This window comes from Panthera leo, chromosome A1 (assembly GCF_018350215.1).
Source record: "Panthera leo isolate Ple1 chromosome A1, P.leo_Ple1_pat1.1, whole genome shotgun sequence".
Lineage (NCBI taxonomy): Eukaryota > Metazoa > Chordata > Mammalia > Carnivora > Felidae > Panthera > Panthera leo.
The window spans coordinates 20,278,442-20,293,999 of NC_056679.1; the positions used below are offsets into that span (position 1 = coordinate 20,278,442).

A 15,558-nucleotide genomic window follows, 5' to 3' on the forward strand; every position below is an offset into this window, starting at 1 on the left:
ACTTCGAACTCACAGGAGGTTTGCAAGAATAGCACAAGGAATTCCTATATACTTTTCATCTATATTGCCCAAATGTTAACATTTTACTATATTGGCTTTATCCTTCTCTCCAGATCTATGTATTTTTTTCCCTGAATCATTAGTATGTTACAGATATGATGTCTCGGTATCCCTAAAAAATTCTCTTACATAACTACAGTACAACTATCAAACTCAGGAAATGAACATTTGTGTAGGGCTATTATCTAATCTGCAGACCTTATTGAGATTTTTCCAGTTGTCCCCATGACATCCTTCAGAACAAAAGAAAACCTTGGATCATCTCAGCCGTCACATCTCTTTCAACTTCTGACATCTGGAATAGTCCCTGAGTCTCTCTTTGTGTCCTTTAACGTTCGTGTCTTTGGCACGTTCTGGTCAGCTATCTTGTAGAAGGCCCCTCAATTCCAGATTATCTGACAGTTCCTCCAGATTCAATTCAGGTTATGCTTTCTTGGCAGGAAGACCACAGAAGTGATATTTTGTCCTTCCCAGTTCATTAGAGCAGGGGGTATACGATGTCCATTTGTCCCATTGTCCCATTACGGGTACTAACTTTGATTGCTTAAGGTGGGATCTGCCAGGTTTCTCTACTGAAAGTTCCTATCTTTCCCTTTTAAATTCAGTAGCTTGGGAGAGGATACATCGAGACTATGAAAATATCTTGTTTCTCAAACCCCTCCCTCCCCAATTTTAGTACTCATTGGTGATTTTTGCCTGCAACCATAATTATGGTGACCAAATGGTACATCATTTTTTATGTTTATTAGTTGGATTTATACTATAAAGAAGAATTTCTCCCTCTTTCCCATTTATTTGTAGCAGTGTGAACTCTGGATTCTTATTTTTTAAAAAGGTTGTAGACCTTTGCTTTCATTATTTTTTTGATGCTCAAATTCTCCAAGATTTATCCCGTGGGAGCCCTTCCACTTTAGGCACATCATCATTCTTTGATTACTTCTTTTTTTTGATGTTTATTTATTTTTGAGAGAGCAAGCGAGCACAAGCAGGGGTGGGGGGGGGCAGAGAGAAGGAGACAGACTCTGAAGCAGGCTCCAGGCTCTGAGCGGTCAGCACAGAGCCCCACGTGGGGCTCAAACTCATGAACCGTGATTTCATGACTTGAGCCGAAGTTGGACACCCAGCCAACTGAGCCACCCAGGTCCCCTTTACTTATTAACTTTCTGGCATGACTAGATGTTATAGGCTCATCTTATCCTTTCCGTGTTCCAGACCTGAAATCTGCCATTTCTTCAAGGAGACCTGAACACTCTCTCTCTCTCTCACACACACATCCATCCATCCAACCAACTAAAAACATGATGAGTCCTGTGGTCTTATTATGGTAGATTTGCTAATTCACTCCCACAGACTTCATTCTGTTCTTCCCCTTTCCATAATTGTAACTTCCTTCTCACACAGTGAGGAACCTGTTCCCCATTATTCATAGTATATTTATTTATAGGATGAATCCTCAAATGTTCAGGAAGTTATTTCAGAATTGCTCACCACCATCTTGGGAAGGAAGCGTAGTAACTACAGTCAATTTTTGGTTTTGTTTTTGTCTTTAGCCCAAAGACAAAGCAGTCTGAATCCTATGTTCAAATGTCACTGGGTTAATTTTTTTTCCTGGGTAATTCGATCATTCAAAACTATTCTGTTCAAATACTTTTCTGTTCATCTGTTTCTGTTTGTATTCTATCTCAGGGTTTTCCCAATCTTTATTGACTGTATTTATCTTCTTTATTTTCACTATACGAGTCATTAACATGATTCCCCAAACCAAAACGTTCAAATAGTTATGCTCAGAACGTGTCAGACCCCCAGCCCCCACAATTTTTTTTAGCCTTTCTACCTCATTCCCATCAATGTCCTGTAGGTAAGTCATCTCAATAGTCCCTGGTGTTTAATTTTGCACAAATAAGCAGATAGACGCATATTTCCTTATTTCCCCAGATCTGTTACACAAAAGATAAAATACTAAGCATACTACAGATTCTCCTTTGCACTATCAAAAAACACGGGGCACCTGGGTGGCTCAGTCAGTTAAGCATCTGACTTTGGCTCAGGTCATGATCTCACGGTTTGTGAGTTCGAGCCCTGTGTCGGGCTCTGTGCTGCCAGCTCAGAGCCTGGAGCCTGCTTCAGATTCTGTGTCTCCCTCTCTCTCTGCCCCTCCCCTGCCCATGCTCTGTCTCTATCTCTCAAAAATAAAGAAACATTAAAAAAATATGGGGGCACTTGGAGGTTCAGTCGGTTAAGCATCTGGCTCTTGATTTCAGCTCAGGCCATAATCTCCAGGTTCCTGAGATCAAGCCTGCGTCAGGCTCTGCACTGACAGTGTGGAGCCTGCTTGGGATTCGCTCTCTCCCTCTCTCTCTCCTCCTCCCCTGCTCATGCTCACGTGCACTCTTAAAAAATATGTTAAGGCACCTATGGCATGGCTTGTTCAGTGTTCACATTTTCTTGCCACTTCCTATCTGTCCCTGACTCCCTATGACTTAAGAGAACTCACGCAATCCTAAATTCACAGAGATGAAACTGTTTAACAACACAACACAGGAGTTGGTTTTTTAGTGACCTTTGTCCTCTGCTAGACAAACATTCTCAGTCAAGAATCTGAGAAGAAGCCCCAAACCCAGCACGGATGGAAAATGCCACAACCAAACCCGAGATCCGTGTTTAAGCAACAGTCTCCGAGCCAGCCGTCCTTTTCTATTAACAGAGCTGGGCGCCCAGAAACAAAATAACAGGGTCTGGAACGGGCATCTTCGTGGAGTTTTGTAGGTTTAAAGACCTGAAAGAAAAGTCAAGCAGATGCTCTTTCTACACAAGCCTGCCACCGTCACTTTACTATACCTTGCTTGCTGACAGCCCAGTCCTCCTGAGCGTGGTTCCCCGGGAGAAGGAGGCCTCTGGGACGTGTGCTTTCTTGGCCGGTAACAGGATGCACCTGCTTAGAGCTCCAGCCTGGGGGACGCGCAGCACAGCTGTTTTTTCTCAGCCTGAACAAGCTAGATTTAGCAGGAAAGGAGTGGGGAAGGGAGGGAAGAGGAAGGAACGATTCCACACCTGTCCGTGTACTTTTCAGGACCTCTCCTCCCAGGGACTCATAGGCAGTGGAAAGGACTTGAGTGGAATTTTTCTCAGTTCCTTGGGGCTTAGTAGGTGGCTCTTGACTGCTGTTATAGACAAGCCTGCCTGCATCCAGTTAGGGATGGACCCACAAGCAGAGAACCCAACAGAGGCAGTTAACATAAGCCATTACCACCTCTGCCCTGCCATCCCAAGCTTTGTCTAGATTCAAAAGAGCTGGCTAATACATTCTTGGGATGTATGTGTAACTCATCCCTGATAAGACCAGGCCAACTCAGTGGGGACTCTACCCTGTTCAGACTGCAGAACAATTACCTGCCCAATAGTCTAGGTGTGGACATGAGCTATAGGGATGAGCTGCTCAGACCATCTCTGGAAGCAGGTAGAGGCTGGGAAGTGCCCAGACCTTCTCTGGTCCCCTGCCACCCATGCAAGGATTGCTCTTACACACATAGTTCAAGACATTGGAAAGCCCCTTGCTGGAATTCTAGATCCAGCCAGAGCATCACAGGACCCAGCCAAGGATTATGGTGATTGTGAATTCCTCAGGACTCCCATAAACCTGGGCATTCCAGACCTTCTTCCAGCCCCCAAGACCTACCAGTGTCACCATACCACAGGAAATATGAGAGTGTTCTCTCACAGATGTGCCAGGCCACCAACATCAGTGAACGCCCTGTCTCCTGTGTCAATGATGACAACCCATCAGTAGCCCTCACCCTGCGGGAGACCTCTTATTTCATTGCTGCTCCAGGGGCTATGGGATTTGGTCTGGGAATTACCGAATTTAGACTTAGAAACTCTGCCACTCTGCGTGATTTGGGTGAATTTACAAAGCTGACACTCACCCTCAGAAAGGGGACATGGTAATAAGATCATCTCCCTTACAAGGTTCTGGCAAGCACTGGGCAAAATAATTGGTGATGTTGATTACTGAGCGTTAAATGACTGAGTGCTTCAGGAATTATAAAACATCCTGAAAAAACACTTCCGCCCCTCTAGAAAGCCACCGATCACATGCTGTCTATTGCAACAGTGCAGACAGGGGCAGAAGCTCCAGCTAGAGCTACAAGTCTGCCCCCAGGTATGTATCAAGCACCTGTGCCGTGTATCGCCCAGAAAACGTGTCGTGTGCGGTCATCGCCCGTCAGAGTTATCTCAGAGTTGGGAAGAAAACAAAATGCTGCACTTCGGGAGGGTGCTCAGGGTGATGTGGGATATTCAGAGAAATCTTTATGAAGGATGCGATGTGAAAAGTGCACCCCACAGGGACGCCAGGATGTGGAGAGGGTGAGAGAGAAAGGGGAAGCCACTGCGGGTATTTGGAGATAAGTTTGTCAGTATTGTTCTGTAGTCGCAGTATTAGTTCTTTCTCAGAGATAGCTTTTTATTTTGCTTAAAGCCATAGTATTTGAAGATGTCCAGAGGTGGTAGGGAAGACCGCAGAGGACCATACACTGCCCTGCCCAGGGCGAGCCTCCTTCTGGGTGCCAGACTCAGCCATCATGGGAATACGACAGCTTCCCATCCCCTTCTGGACCGGAGAGGGATTTACGCCACGGGGACCACAGAAAAGATTGGGGTAGGGGTAGGAGGAACTCACATTTAATGAGCACCTTCCAGACGCCGGGGCTGCACTGGGTGCCTCACTGTGGCCCCGAGACAGGGATGTCATTATTGGCATTTTGCTGACGGCGAAAGTAAAACCTCAGGGAGATGTTCAGTCGTGTTATCACACAGCCGGGATTTGAACTCTTTGGGAATCACTGAAGACCCCCAGAATGAGAACAAACATTTTGCAGGTGCTTTTATTTTGGGGGTGTGCTTTGGGTTCCGCAGGTGTCTCCATGGAAGCCATTCTGAGACTCTTTGGAGAATATTTCTTTAAATTCTGTAAGATGTCTGGCTACGATAGGATGTTACGGACACTGGGAGGAAACCTCACGGAGTTTATTGAAAACCTAGATGCCCTCCACAGTTACCTCGCACTATCTTATCAGGTAAGGCTATCTGAGTCCAGTCTTGTTGGCTCGGTGACGAAGCAAATGCCAGTGGGAGTTCCGGGCCATCTTCCCACAAGCCCCGAGAGGGGTGCAGCTGGAAGGGACGTGCAGGATCCCTGGTTCGAGGTGCCAGGAGTCCCCTGGGGAAAGGAATGGAAAATGAATACCTGTGGGCCACTTTTACTAACTGGCCGGCAACAACCAATGAGGGACAAGCTGAAGAGGTTGGCTTTGTGACAGAGGATGGTCTATTCTGACAGTCGCTGGTGTGGGCTTGGAATTAGATCTGGAAGACTGATCACAGTGGGGACCAAGACGGGGAAACAATCAGGTTGTAGTGGACTTGCAAAATCTCCCCTCAGGTTTCCCGGCTTTGATGGAGCTGAGAAATAGCTTCGGTAGCCAGATTCATTTATTCACGTATCAGAAGCAAAGATTTGATAGGGCCAAGAGCCAGAGTCGGAAACCATCCAATGCTGATTAACCCGCGGGGTGACCGCCTGAGGTGTTAAGAAACTAATTTCCCTATTGGGATATATCCTTCTGGAATTCATTCCTTGGCTTTCTTGTTTGTAGGCATCGTTGGGAATTTAAACGCCTAGACTTCCTCTTCTTTTTTAGAAAAGAAACAGCCTTATTAAAAAGGCAAACGGGCATTTACGTAGCTTTTAATAATAGTTTATTATCTTATATGAATTATTTGTACTTATTTTTAGGGCCCTTTATAGTTTACCAGGCTCTTTCTCCACTATTTTTATATTTAATGCTCCTAACCACCCTTGAAGGGTTGTCGTGAGGGTAAAATGGGGTTGTGTGTGCTAAAGTGACTCATCAACCATAGTGCACCCTTATACGTGTTCAATGGGAAAACTATTATTTTCTCAATTTTTTCATGGAATATTTCTCCATATTTCAAGGAATAAGAAAAACCTTAACTGACTTCAGACAGGATGAGTAGGTGGGTCTGTCCTGTTGTCAATGAAGGGAACTACGCAAGGGGATAGCAAGAGCCCTGGATATGGGGTCAGATGCACCTACCGCGCTGTCTGACCAGCTCTGCAATTTACTAGCTGTGTGATCCTGTACAAGTTATTTGCCCTCTCTGGCCCTTGATTTTTTCACTTTACTCATTTCATAAATATGTATTGAGGCTTTACTCTGTAATAAGCCCTATTTTAGGCATTGGGAAAACACAGAGACAAAGAGGAGTAAATAGGAAAAAAACTCCTATCTCATATATTGTGTGAATTCAAAGAGGTCACATGTGGAAGTCCCCAGCGTCATAATCACTTTACAGAAGGCATTTCATAAATAATAATAACTTCCTTCTTTTCTCTTTTCTCTCTGTTCAATACAGCCGGTTTAAAAATTACAATAATTTATGTGGCAGCTTCCTTTCCAATTTCTTAGCTACAGCACTGCACTTAGACACAAAGAAGTACAGTTAGGCTCCTTCCAGAATCTCCCATAAGATTCCTTAATATGACATCTTTCGTCTGAAAATTTGGCTAATATTTCAAGTCACGGTTCTGGAGAATGTTAATAGTCTCCCATTCGTGTTAATTCATGGATGTGCTCCAGATACTGTAGTTACCATATTACTGCCACTCTTGTGAATAAGTGTGAATGGGACCGAGGGTCTGAAGTCCCCGCCCATTGTTTGCACACAGCTCCACTACCTTTCCTCTGGGGCAATCATCGGTCATTCCTTCCCGTGCCAAAGTCAATGCTAAAGAAGAGAACTTCTCAGGGTGGAAGTGAGGACATTTTGCACATAATGAGGTGTATAAAATATATCAGTGTTATAATATGCAAGCCGTAATAAAATACACGCAATAATAAACTGGTAGCTCCGTAATGTTTTACGCTGGACGGAACGTTCTGTCTCTTTAAGCAAAAATAAAATAAGGTAATGCAGACTTTTCTCTACGTTTGCCTCTAGTAATTTGCCAGTGCCTTAAGGCATACATTTCTGGTTGTAGCTGTGCCTTTAATCTTTTCTTTTTTTTTTAAGCTAACTTTCATTGGGTGCTAATTATGAAGCAGGTGTGGGGCTAAGTAATTTATAAACATTGAATTGTCCTCCTTACACCAAGATTAGGTACTCTGATTTTTTTTCCTCATGATACAGATGAGCAAACAGGTCCAGAAGGGTCAAACACTTGCCCCAAGTTGCTGGGTTGTGGTGGCCCAGCCAGGACATGACCCCACGTGTCTGTTTCCAAAGACCATGCTCTGGTCTGTTTCCCATTATTTTCCCTTTTCCCTGATTCTCTACTTTTGCAAGACACTATTTTAACTAAGAAATAGAAGTACAATCTTACTATTTAGAGAGTCAGATACACTTACCAGAAGAATTAAAAGCACAAATTTTGGGAAGTGCCTCTGGGAAGCAGCCTCGGCTGGGGGCGACGAGTGAGGGGAGACAAGGTAGCAAGAACACACGAATTTTCATTTTAGCCCCTTCTGGACTCTGGTTATTTTTTTCACGGTGGAGAGTTTGGATGGAAGTTTTTGAAATAGCCTTTAATCTCCTGGTTTATTTCATACTTTTTATATGTGCCACCTCAAATCCTCGGAAGATTTAATCAAGATGCAAACACACATACATGCAAACATATACTTTCTCTATGTATATGCTTTTGAAAGATAAAATACATTTGTTTTTTAAAAGAAGCTCATTTTAAGTGGAAACCCTCCCACCATAGAAGGAAGCAAAGATCTTGGTAGGAGCCCAGCTCCTTAAACTCTTCCCTCGCTCAGACCACAAGCTGTAAGCCGGGGTACTCAGCTGCCTACGCATCAGGTCGGGGAGAAAGGTGCTTCTCTCGGGGATCCCCCAGGTGAAGTCTCCATCCTTATTTCCTGACGTACATCTACTGTGAGATGGTGCATACTTAAACGTCACCATTTATTCCTAGAGAAAGAGGATCTCTTCTGACATATCTTGATTTTCCAAATGAGCGACTTTAGACCGCAGACGGCATCCTACTTCCAGGAGGAGAAAGCAACGCCTCTCCAAATTGCTCTGAGCGCCTGATCTTTCTGAGGGTGAAGATGCCCGTGGTCCCTGGGTCACAGGCCGAGCACGGCCGCTGGCCCCGCCCTGGAGTGTGGGCAGAAGCAACACGCGTGGTGAAGGCTCACTGGGGTCCAAACATTGTTCCTCCCTTCCTTTACCCTTGACTCCACTGAGCCTGTTTCTTCTCTTTCAAAGGGAGATAATACTCGCCATCTAGGGTGGGTTAGGGAATTAGGGATAATATCAAATTCCTGACATAGGGTGCCCAAAACCATAGTGGATTTTAAGTGATTGGGGGTATAGTTCTGTGTGCTATAATGGGTAAGCACCGTTGTTTCACAAAGCCTCAAGAGCATAATTTAAACAACCTGGGTTCACTGAGAGAAAACACGTCGTGTCTTTTGGTTAGGAGATGAACGCGCCATCGTTCCGCGTGGAGAGAGAAGCAGACGGGAGGATGCTTCTCCATTACTACTCTGATAGGAGCGGTCTGTGCCACATCGTACCAGGTATGGGAATGTCTTAACCAGTCCCACCGCTACGAGGCCTCTGGGGGATGGTCCCTTCACAATTCTCCAGGATGGCTAATAGCCAACCAGCTCTTCCATAATCTGAGTCTTTGCTGTCTTGACCGTTACTTCCAAAGTCTTTGAGCCTTTAAAATAAGTTCCCAAAGTGCCAAAAGGAGGAATAATTTCCATTTTTATTTTAACATTTTAAACTAGGTATTTACATAGTTATGATAATTCTGCATATATTATTTTGTATCAACCTTTCTTGTCTATTCAGCATTATGGAGAAAGCATCCTTCCACGTTTTTACATGGTCTTTAAAAGTCATTTTCAAAGGCCGAACGGTATTTCATAGGGTAACTGACCAGGCCCCACCGTTGAATTTGTAGTTGGTGCTACTCTTTTGCTATTGTAACCAGTGCTGTGGTGAACATCTTCATGCGTGCTTTTCCCATGTTTATATTATAACCCAGGGATAGATTTCTGGAGAACCTCTTTTTAAAACATGATCCTTAATGCTTTTACAACTAAACGTTGTTTACATTATTTCTAGAGTGTGTTTGTTTAGTGAGTGAAATGCCTTCCTGAAATAAACAAATGAATAGATGCTGAGCTAGAAATTAGAGTGGCAGGGATATATTTGGTATCCAGACATGTACAACTTAAACCTCTACCTGTAAGTTATTTTATTTTTGAATTTTATTAATCTACCGTATGCTGCCTGTCTTGATGCAAGGCCTGGACTTAGTGAACCCTGGAATGTTCATCTGAAGTTGTATAACTTGATTATTTTATGACTTTGGCTGACATATCTGCCTCTTGCCATCCCTCATCAGTAGGTGTCCTTCTGCTGCAGGTATCATTGAGGCTGTGGCCAAAGACTTCTTTGACATTGATGTGACCATGGATATCCTCAGCATGAATAAGGAAGAGGAGAGGACAGGAAAGAAAGAGCATGTTGTGTTTCTGGTTGTACAGAAGTCTCACAGCCAGATGGGAAGGGCAAAGCCAAACAGGTTAAAAGGCAATCAGGATATCCAGAGGGACCAAGAGGTATTGGGTTTGCTATGTCTTCAGAAAGCACAGATCCTCCTAGTGGATCTACCGGTCTTGGAACAATCTGTGCAAAGAACAGAACAAAATGGACCTTCTCATAGTGGATTTAAGGCAGATATTCTCGATCTCCACTATTGGCATTTGGGACCAGATCATTCTTTGTTATGACGGCCTGTCTTGTGTGTGTTTAGCAGCATTGCTAGTCTACCCACTAGATGCAAATAGCACCCCCGCTCCCCGCTCCTCAGTTGTGGCAATCAAAAATGTCTCCAGGCATCACCATGTATCCCCAAGGCAGGGGTGGGGGACAAAAATCATTCCTCGTTGAGAACGTCTGGGTTAAGAAAACTTGGATAAATATTGGGAAGTATTCTGGGATGAAACTTAGCCTGGAACATTTTCACCTCTGAAAACACCAATATAAAGGCCGGAAATTTGGATTTGGTGGCTTATTTTGCAATCCTTCCAAAATAAATTGACCTTTTGAAGTCCTTAGTGCCCACTTCCGTAGCTGGGGCCAGTTAAGAGTCTGGAGTCAATGTGCCATCCTGGGATTGGCTGCCTCAGTTGCAACTTGTGGAGTGAACGTTATCTATTTAGGTACTACATTATTAGGTACACAGCTCTCTGTGTCCGCACAGCTTATACAAATATCCAGATAATGTTGTGGTTCCTGGAGCCCACGGTGTTGATATCTTAGAGCATTCAAAGCCCACCTCAGAGCCTGTTTGCTACAGAATCTACAACCACAAGAAGACAAGATGGTCAGGTGTCATTTTTCTGCCAGCCCTGTCTTGAGATTTGCAAAAAAAAGTTCTTGCTGCCTTTGGCAGAGAAACAACATGAGGATTAATTAGATAAAAATCTTGGGGATAACAACGTCTTGCTAACAATGACCTTGCAAGGCCTTGCTGTTCCTCTGGTCCCAATTACAGCAGAAGGGGCTTGTGTGTCTCCAGTTACACGACCAGTCACATGATCAGACACGTGTGCTTCTCTCCCTGCCACCTGTAGGCCCTGGAGGCAGCTTTCCTTAGGATGAAGGAGAAATATTTGAGTGTCTCTGTTTGCCCTGTGAAGAAATCCCACTGGGAAGTTGTGAGAAGTATAGTCATGTTCGGAAAAGGTGAGTCGGCCGTTCTCCTGACCTTGGCTCTCAGAGCAGAATCATTGGTGCACACAACTGGGCAAAGTCGTCTATGATGATGACGTCACTGATTTCTGCAGAGCTTGGATTTGGCGGGCATGGTCTTACGCATTCAAACATCAGACTCTAACTTGCCTTCCTTTGCCCCTTTTATTTGCGCTGGGTGGCACAGACACACAGTCTCCCCAGTAGTCAGGGAAAGCCACCGGAGAGAGGAGGGGAATCTGTCCCAGTTGGTCACTGTGTTGAAAGGAAGGAGGAATGACTACTGACATATTCTCAAGAACAGTGAATTTTCTACAGCTTCTCAGGCCTTCTGGACTGGGATGCATTTCAGGCCAGGAAGCCTGTGGTTAATAACCACAGTATCCAGTAGTGCAAAGGACACTGGATTAGGAGCCAAGAAAGCAGATCTCTGGCTCTGTCCCTCAGGAGCTGAATGACCTTGAACAAGGTCCCCCATCTTCCATGTGAAAAATGAAGGCATCAGGCTTTCAAGGCGCCCTTGTTGACACTGAGCCCGTCTCATGATCAGCACCTAATGGCTGAGCCAGAATGAGAGCCCCGCCCTGTGGGGAGCCGGGGAGCTAGAGCCCTCCCCATCATGCCCTGTGGGTCACGGTGACATGCATCTGGGAGGAGGTCTGCAGGGCTCAAAAGGCTGCATTTTGAGTCCCTCAAGCCATGGCAAGCGAGTCAAACACGCAATTGACATCCTTTGTCTGGGAGATTTTCATATCAAAAAGGCTCCATTTCGAATCTCTACCCCCTGCCAAATAGGGCTGTTGGTTAAATTTTCATGTGCCACCCAAAACTGTCAGTCTAAAAAGCTCCATGGCAAATGTCCCTGACGCTGGGCCGGGCACACACGCTCTGCTCCGCCAGCTCATTGTCTGGCTGTCACCGTTTCAATGCCGGCTCTGTTTTCCTGGCGAGACGTACTCAATTGGCCCAGAGACTCTTCAGCGGCGGGCAGAAACTTGGCAGGGGCTGGGGGGGCGGGCGGGGGGGGTGCTTCTTAACCCAGTAGCAAGTTTTCTGTTTGTTTTAATTTGGAAGAATCGCTGTGGCCATCTGGAGACGCCAAGGGGGCCTCTGATAGAGAGTGGGGACTGCTCTGTGGCCATGAAACATTTAAGACACTACCCCAAGCTCTGCTCTGTGTCAGCTTGGTGGCGTGAACGGCCTCTGAACAGGACTCTCTTTTTCTACATCCAGGGCATCTCGTGAACACCTTTGTGCCCGTTTATCCCGAGCGTCTCTGGATTGAACAGAAGACATTCTGCAATGCTTTTCCTTTCCACATTGTATTTGATGAATCAGTAAGAGGCCCTTTCCCGCTGTAGCTTGGACTGGGGCTAAGCTGGGAAGGGAGTATGTCGTATAGTCTTTCATGTCAAGTCCCTGAGGAGTCCCCAGGGGTTGGGAGACTAGGATTTAGCCTGGCATGACCATTGGCTTCCTTTTCATTGTGGCCTCCTCCAGAAACTAGAATGTTGGAACTTCTCCGTGGGTATGGTGGGCGGGGGGGCAGCAGCAAGGGGTCTGCACTGATGAATGCAGGTTTGCCATTAGAGAAAAAGGAAGTGACACCAAAGTTCACGACGCCAAGAGACAAAAGAATGCAGTCGGTAATGGCAGGGTGAGATTCTAGATGTGATCCCTCACCGTCCTCGTGCCCACTGCAGTTGTCTCAGTCCCAGTAGGGTTCTCCCTCTGCATCTTGAAGGCAGGGGAGAAGGCTGTGCCAACTCATGCCACTGTTCCGTGGGAGTTGTGACGATGACCATTAATGACAAACGTTTGGTTGTTATCAGTTTCCTTGGATGAAATATATGTTAACCGAAGTGACTATGAGCTCCTTTCAAAGGCAGTTAGGTAAAATAAATTTGGTTAAAAAATCAATTAAAATGGCTTCAGGTAATTGAGATTTTCTCTGCTAGTTGTTTGAATGCAGAGATATGTTTGGATCATCACCTGCCAGTTGACTGCTGGATACAGAATCTATGAAATTTACTCATTTGAGGGTCATCTTTGCTTGCAAAGAATTGATCTGAGGAAATCAAACACTCTTATAAGAAACAATTAGGGAGGGGCACCAGGGTGGCTCAGTCCGTTAAAAAGTTCGACTCTTGATTTTGGCTCAGGTTGTGACCTCAACAACTAGGGAATTGTAAAGTAATGTACTTTGGCTTTTCCCCAATGCCGTGAGGACACTATTATTGCTATTATCAATGTTTTAAATTCCGATGTACTTTCTCTTCTTTTTTTTTTTTTTTTTTTTGAGAGAGAGAGGGAGAGAGAGATTCCAACCAGGCTCTGCACAGTCAACACGGAGACAGGCTTGGGGCTTAGTCTCATGAACCTTGAGATTATGACCTGAGCTGAAATCAAGAGTCAGATGTTTAAAGGCTTGGGGCTTAGTCTCATGAACCTTGAGATCATGACCTGAGCCGAAATCAAGAGTCAGATGTTTAACTGACCGAGCCACCCAGGTGTCCCTGATGTACTTTTTTTTTTTATTAAAAAATTTTTTTTTTAATTTATTTTTGAGACACACACACACACACACACACACACACACACACACACAGAGCAAGCAAGGGAGGGGCAGAGAGAGAGAGAGAGAGAGGGAGACCCAGAATCCGAAACAGGCTCCAGGCTCTGCGATGTCAGCGCAGAGCCTGATGCGGGGCTCAAACTCACAAACCATGAGATCATGACCTGAGCTGAAGTCAGATGCTTAATCGACTGAGCCACCTAGGCGCACCGCCCCTGCACCCCCACCCTATCACCCCATACTTTTAAATCTCCTTTTCCTTTTTAAGTTTTGGGCATAGAATAACAGTAAGTTTAATGATAGTTATTCCATAATGTTAAGTTGATTTCTGTAGCCTAACAGAGTGCCCGTGGTTAGTGAAGTTATGTATTCCTGGACAGCCTGTGCAGGCATTGGATATTTTATGTACTCTTTGCTTCTTTCTTCCGTGTGTTCCCTGGAAACAGCAGTGAAAGATGTCTCCCCACCTCCATGATGGACGCCTTCACCTGGGCCTGGGTGTCAGATCTAAGTCACAGAATTGGCTAGTTTCTTTGTTAATGAATTCTAAGAAGTCCCACAAAGCTGGGGAAGAACTGTTACTCCAACTGAAACATTTAACCTCTGTTTCTTGTCAGTCAAAGGTTTGCTGTTGAACACCCCATGCTATCCTTTTCTCTTTCAGAGATGAGCTGCAGATTTGATTTTTAAAATAGTATTTATTACTTCCACGGTGTCTGACCATTACTGACCCCTTTTAGTGAGTTGCAAAGCATGTGGAGTGATATTTGCAAGGGAGAGTTTACAGTGAGGGTTGCTTTCTGTTCCCCGGTCTTACACCTGTCCTCTGTGGGTAGCTGAGGGTCAAGCAAGCTGGAGTGAATATTCAGAAGTATGTCCCAGGACTCCAAAACCAGAAGATTCGATTGGATGAGTATTTCTCCATCATTCATCCCCAAGTTACCTTCGACATTTTCAGCATCTGCAAATTTATCAACAGTCAATTTGTCCTGAAGGTCCGAAGAGAAAGAATGCCTGAGGCATGGAAAAGTCAGCCCGCACTCAAACTGCGAGGTAAGTAACTCAGCCCTTTCCCATTGCTCTCTGCAGTGTGGGAGATTTCTCGGAAAGGGACCAGGCAGAGCTTTCTGATTTCTTCAGAAAAGCTGGCTAAAAAGCTGGAGGCTGCCCCGGGAGAACTAGTGAGAAGCTTTAACTGTTTATTTTTATTATTGAGAGAGAGAAAGCACATGCAAGCAGGGGATGGGCAGAGAGGGAGACAGAGGATCTAAAGCAGGCTCTGTGCTGACAGAAGAGAGAAAGCCGGATGCAGGGCTTGAACTCACAGACCAGAAGATCATGACCTGAGTCAGACGCTTAACTGCCTGAGCCACCAGGCATCCCTAGCGAGAAGCTTCAAAGTGTTGAGTGCAGCAAGCCGTGGCGCCGGGGTGGTAACTGAGGAACAGATTCAGGAGATAATTAAGGCAGGAGTTGGAGACTGGATGTCGGTGTTGAAAAAGAGAGAGGATATTTAGGATAAGGATTAGCTTTCTTGCTCGGGTAACTGGGTGGTGAAGGTGTGATTAACAGAAAAGACCCCATGTGAACTTCCTGGGGCAGGGACTTTGCCCATTTGGGTCACTGCTGTATCCTCCAAGTCTAGAATAGTGTGCCTGGCTCACAGTAGAGACCAAGTGCATGTGTGATGAAGCAATTAAACAGAACATTTGCAAAGGAGCTTGAAGACGAGTTCAGTTGCAGACATCCATGCATAAATATTAATAGGCAATTAAAAAAATCACTGTTGATGGGAGTATAAATTGTCACAATCATTTTAGAGGGCGTTTTAGCAATATGCATCGAAAACATTAAAAGTGAGCATATTCTTCGCCTCAGTAATTCCATTTCTAAGATTATATCTTTAACAGAATTGTCACGATTATCCACAACGACTTACCTTAAGCTTGGTCATTGCGATGTCGTTTATAGGGTGATAAAAGGGGTGTAACATAATCAGTGCTAGCTAATTGCTTAAGTAAAATACAGTATAATCAATGTGGCCAGCGAAAAGTATGATGCATATCTCCATTTATGCCATGGAAGGATATATCTATTATAAAATTGAAGTGAAAAATTCAGAT

The 15,558-nt window shown here is 44.9% G+C and overlaps 1 protein-coding gene across 1 annotated transcript in view; it reads left to right on the forward strand.

Annotated features, from left to right (window-relative positions):
• LOC122228940 (guanylate cyclase soluble subunit beta-2-like) overlaps positions 1-15,558 on the forward strand; it is a 62,075-nt gene that overhangs the window by 30,343 nt on the left and 16,174 nt on the right. Inside the window, exons 5-10 of the mRNA XM_042954267.1 lie at positions 4,975-5,135; positions 8,570-8,669; positions 9,529-9,678; positions 10,741-10,854; positions 12,094-12,197; positions 14,272-14,488. Coding sequence (XP_042810201.1) covers positions 4,975-5,135; positions 8,570-8,669; positions 9,529-9,678; positions 10,741-10,854; positions 12,094-12,197; positions 14,272-14,488 — 846 coding nt within the window. The remainder of the gene's footprint in view (positions 1-4,974; positions 5,136-8,569; positions 8,670-9,528; positions 9,679-10,740; positions 10,855-12,093; positions 12,198-14,271; positions 14,489-15,558) is intronic.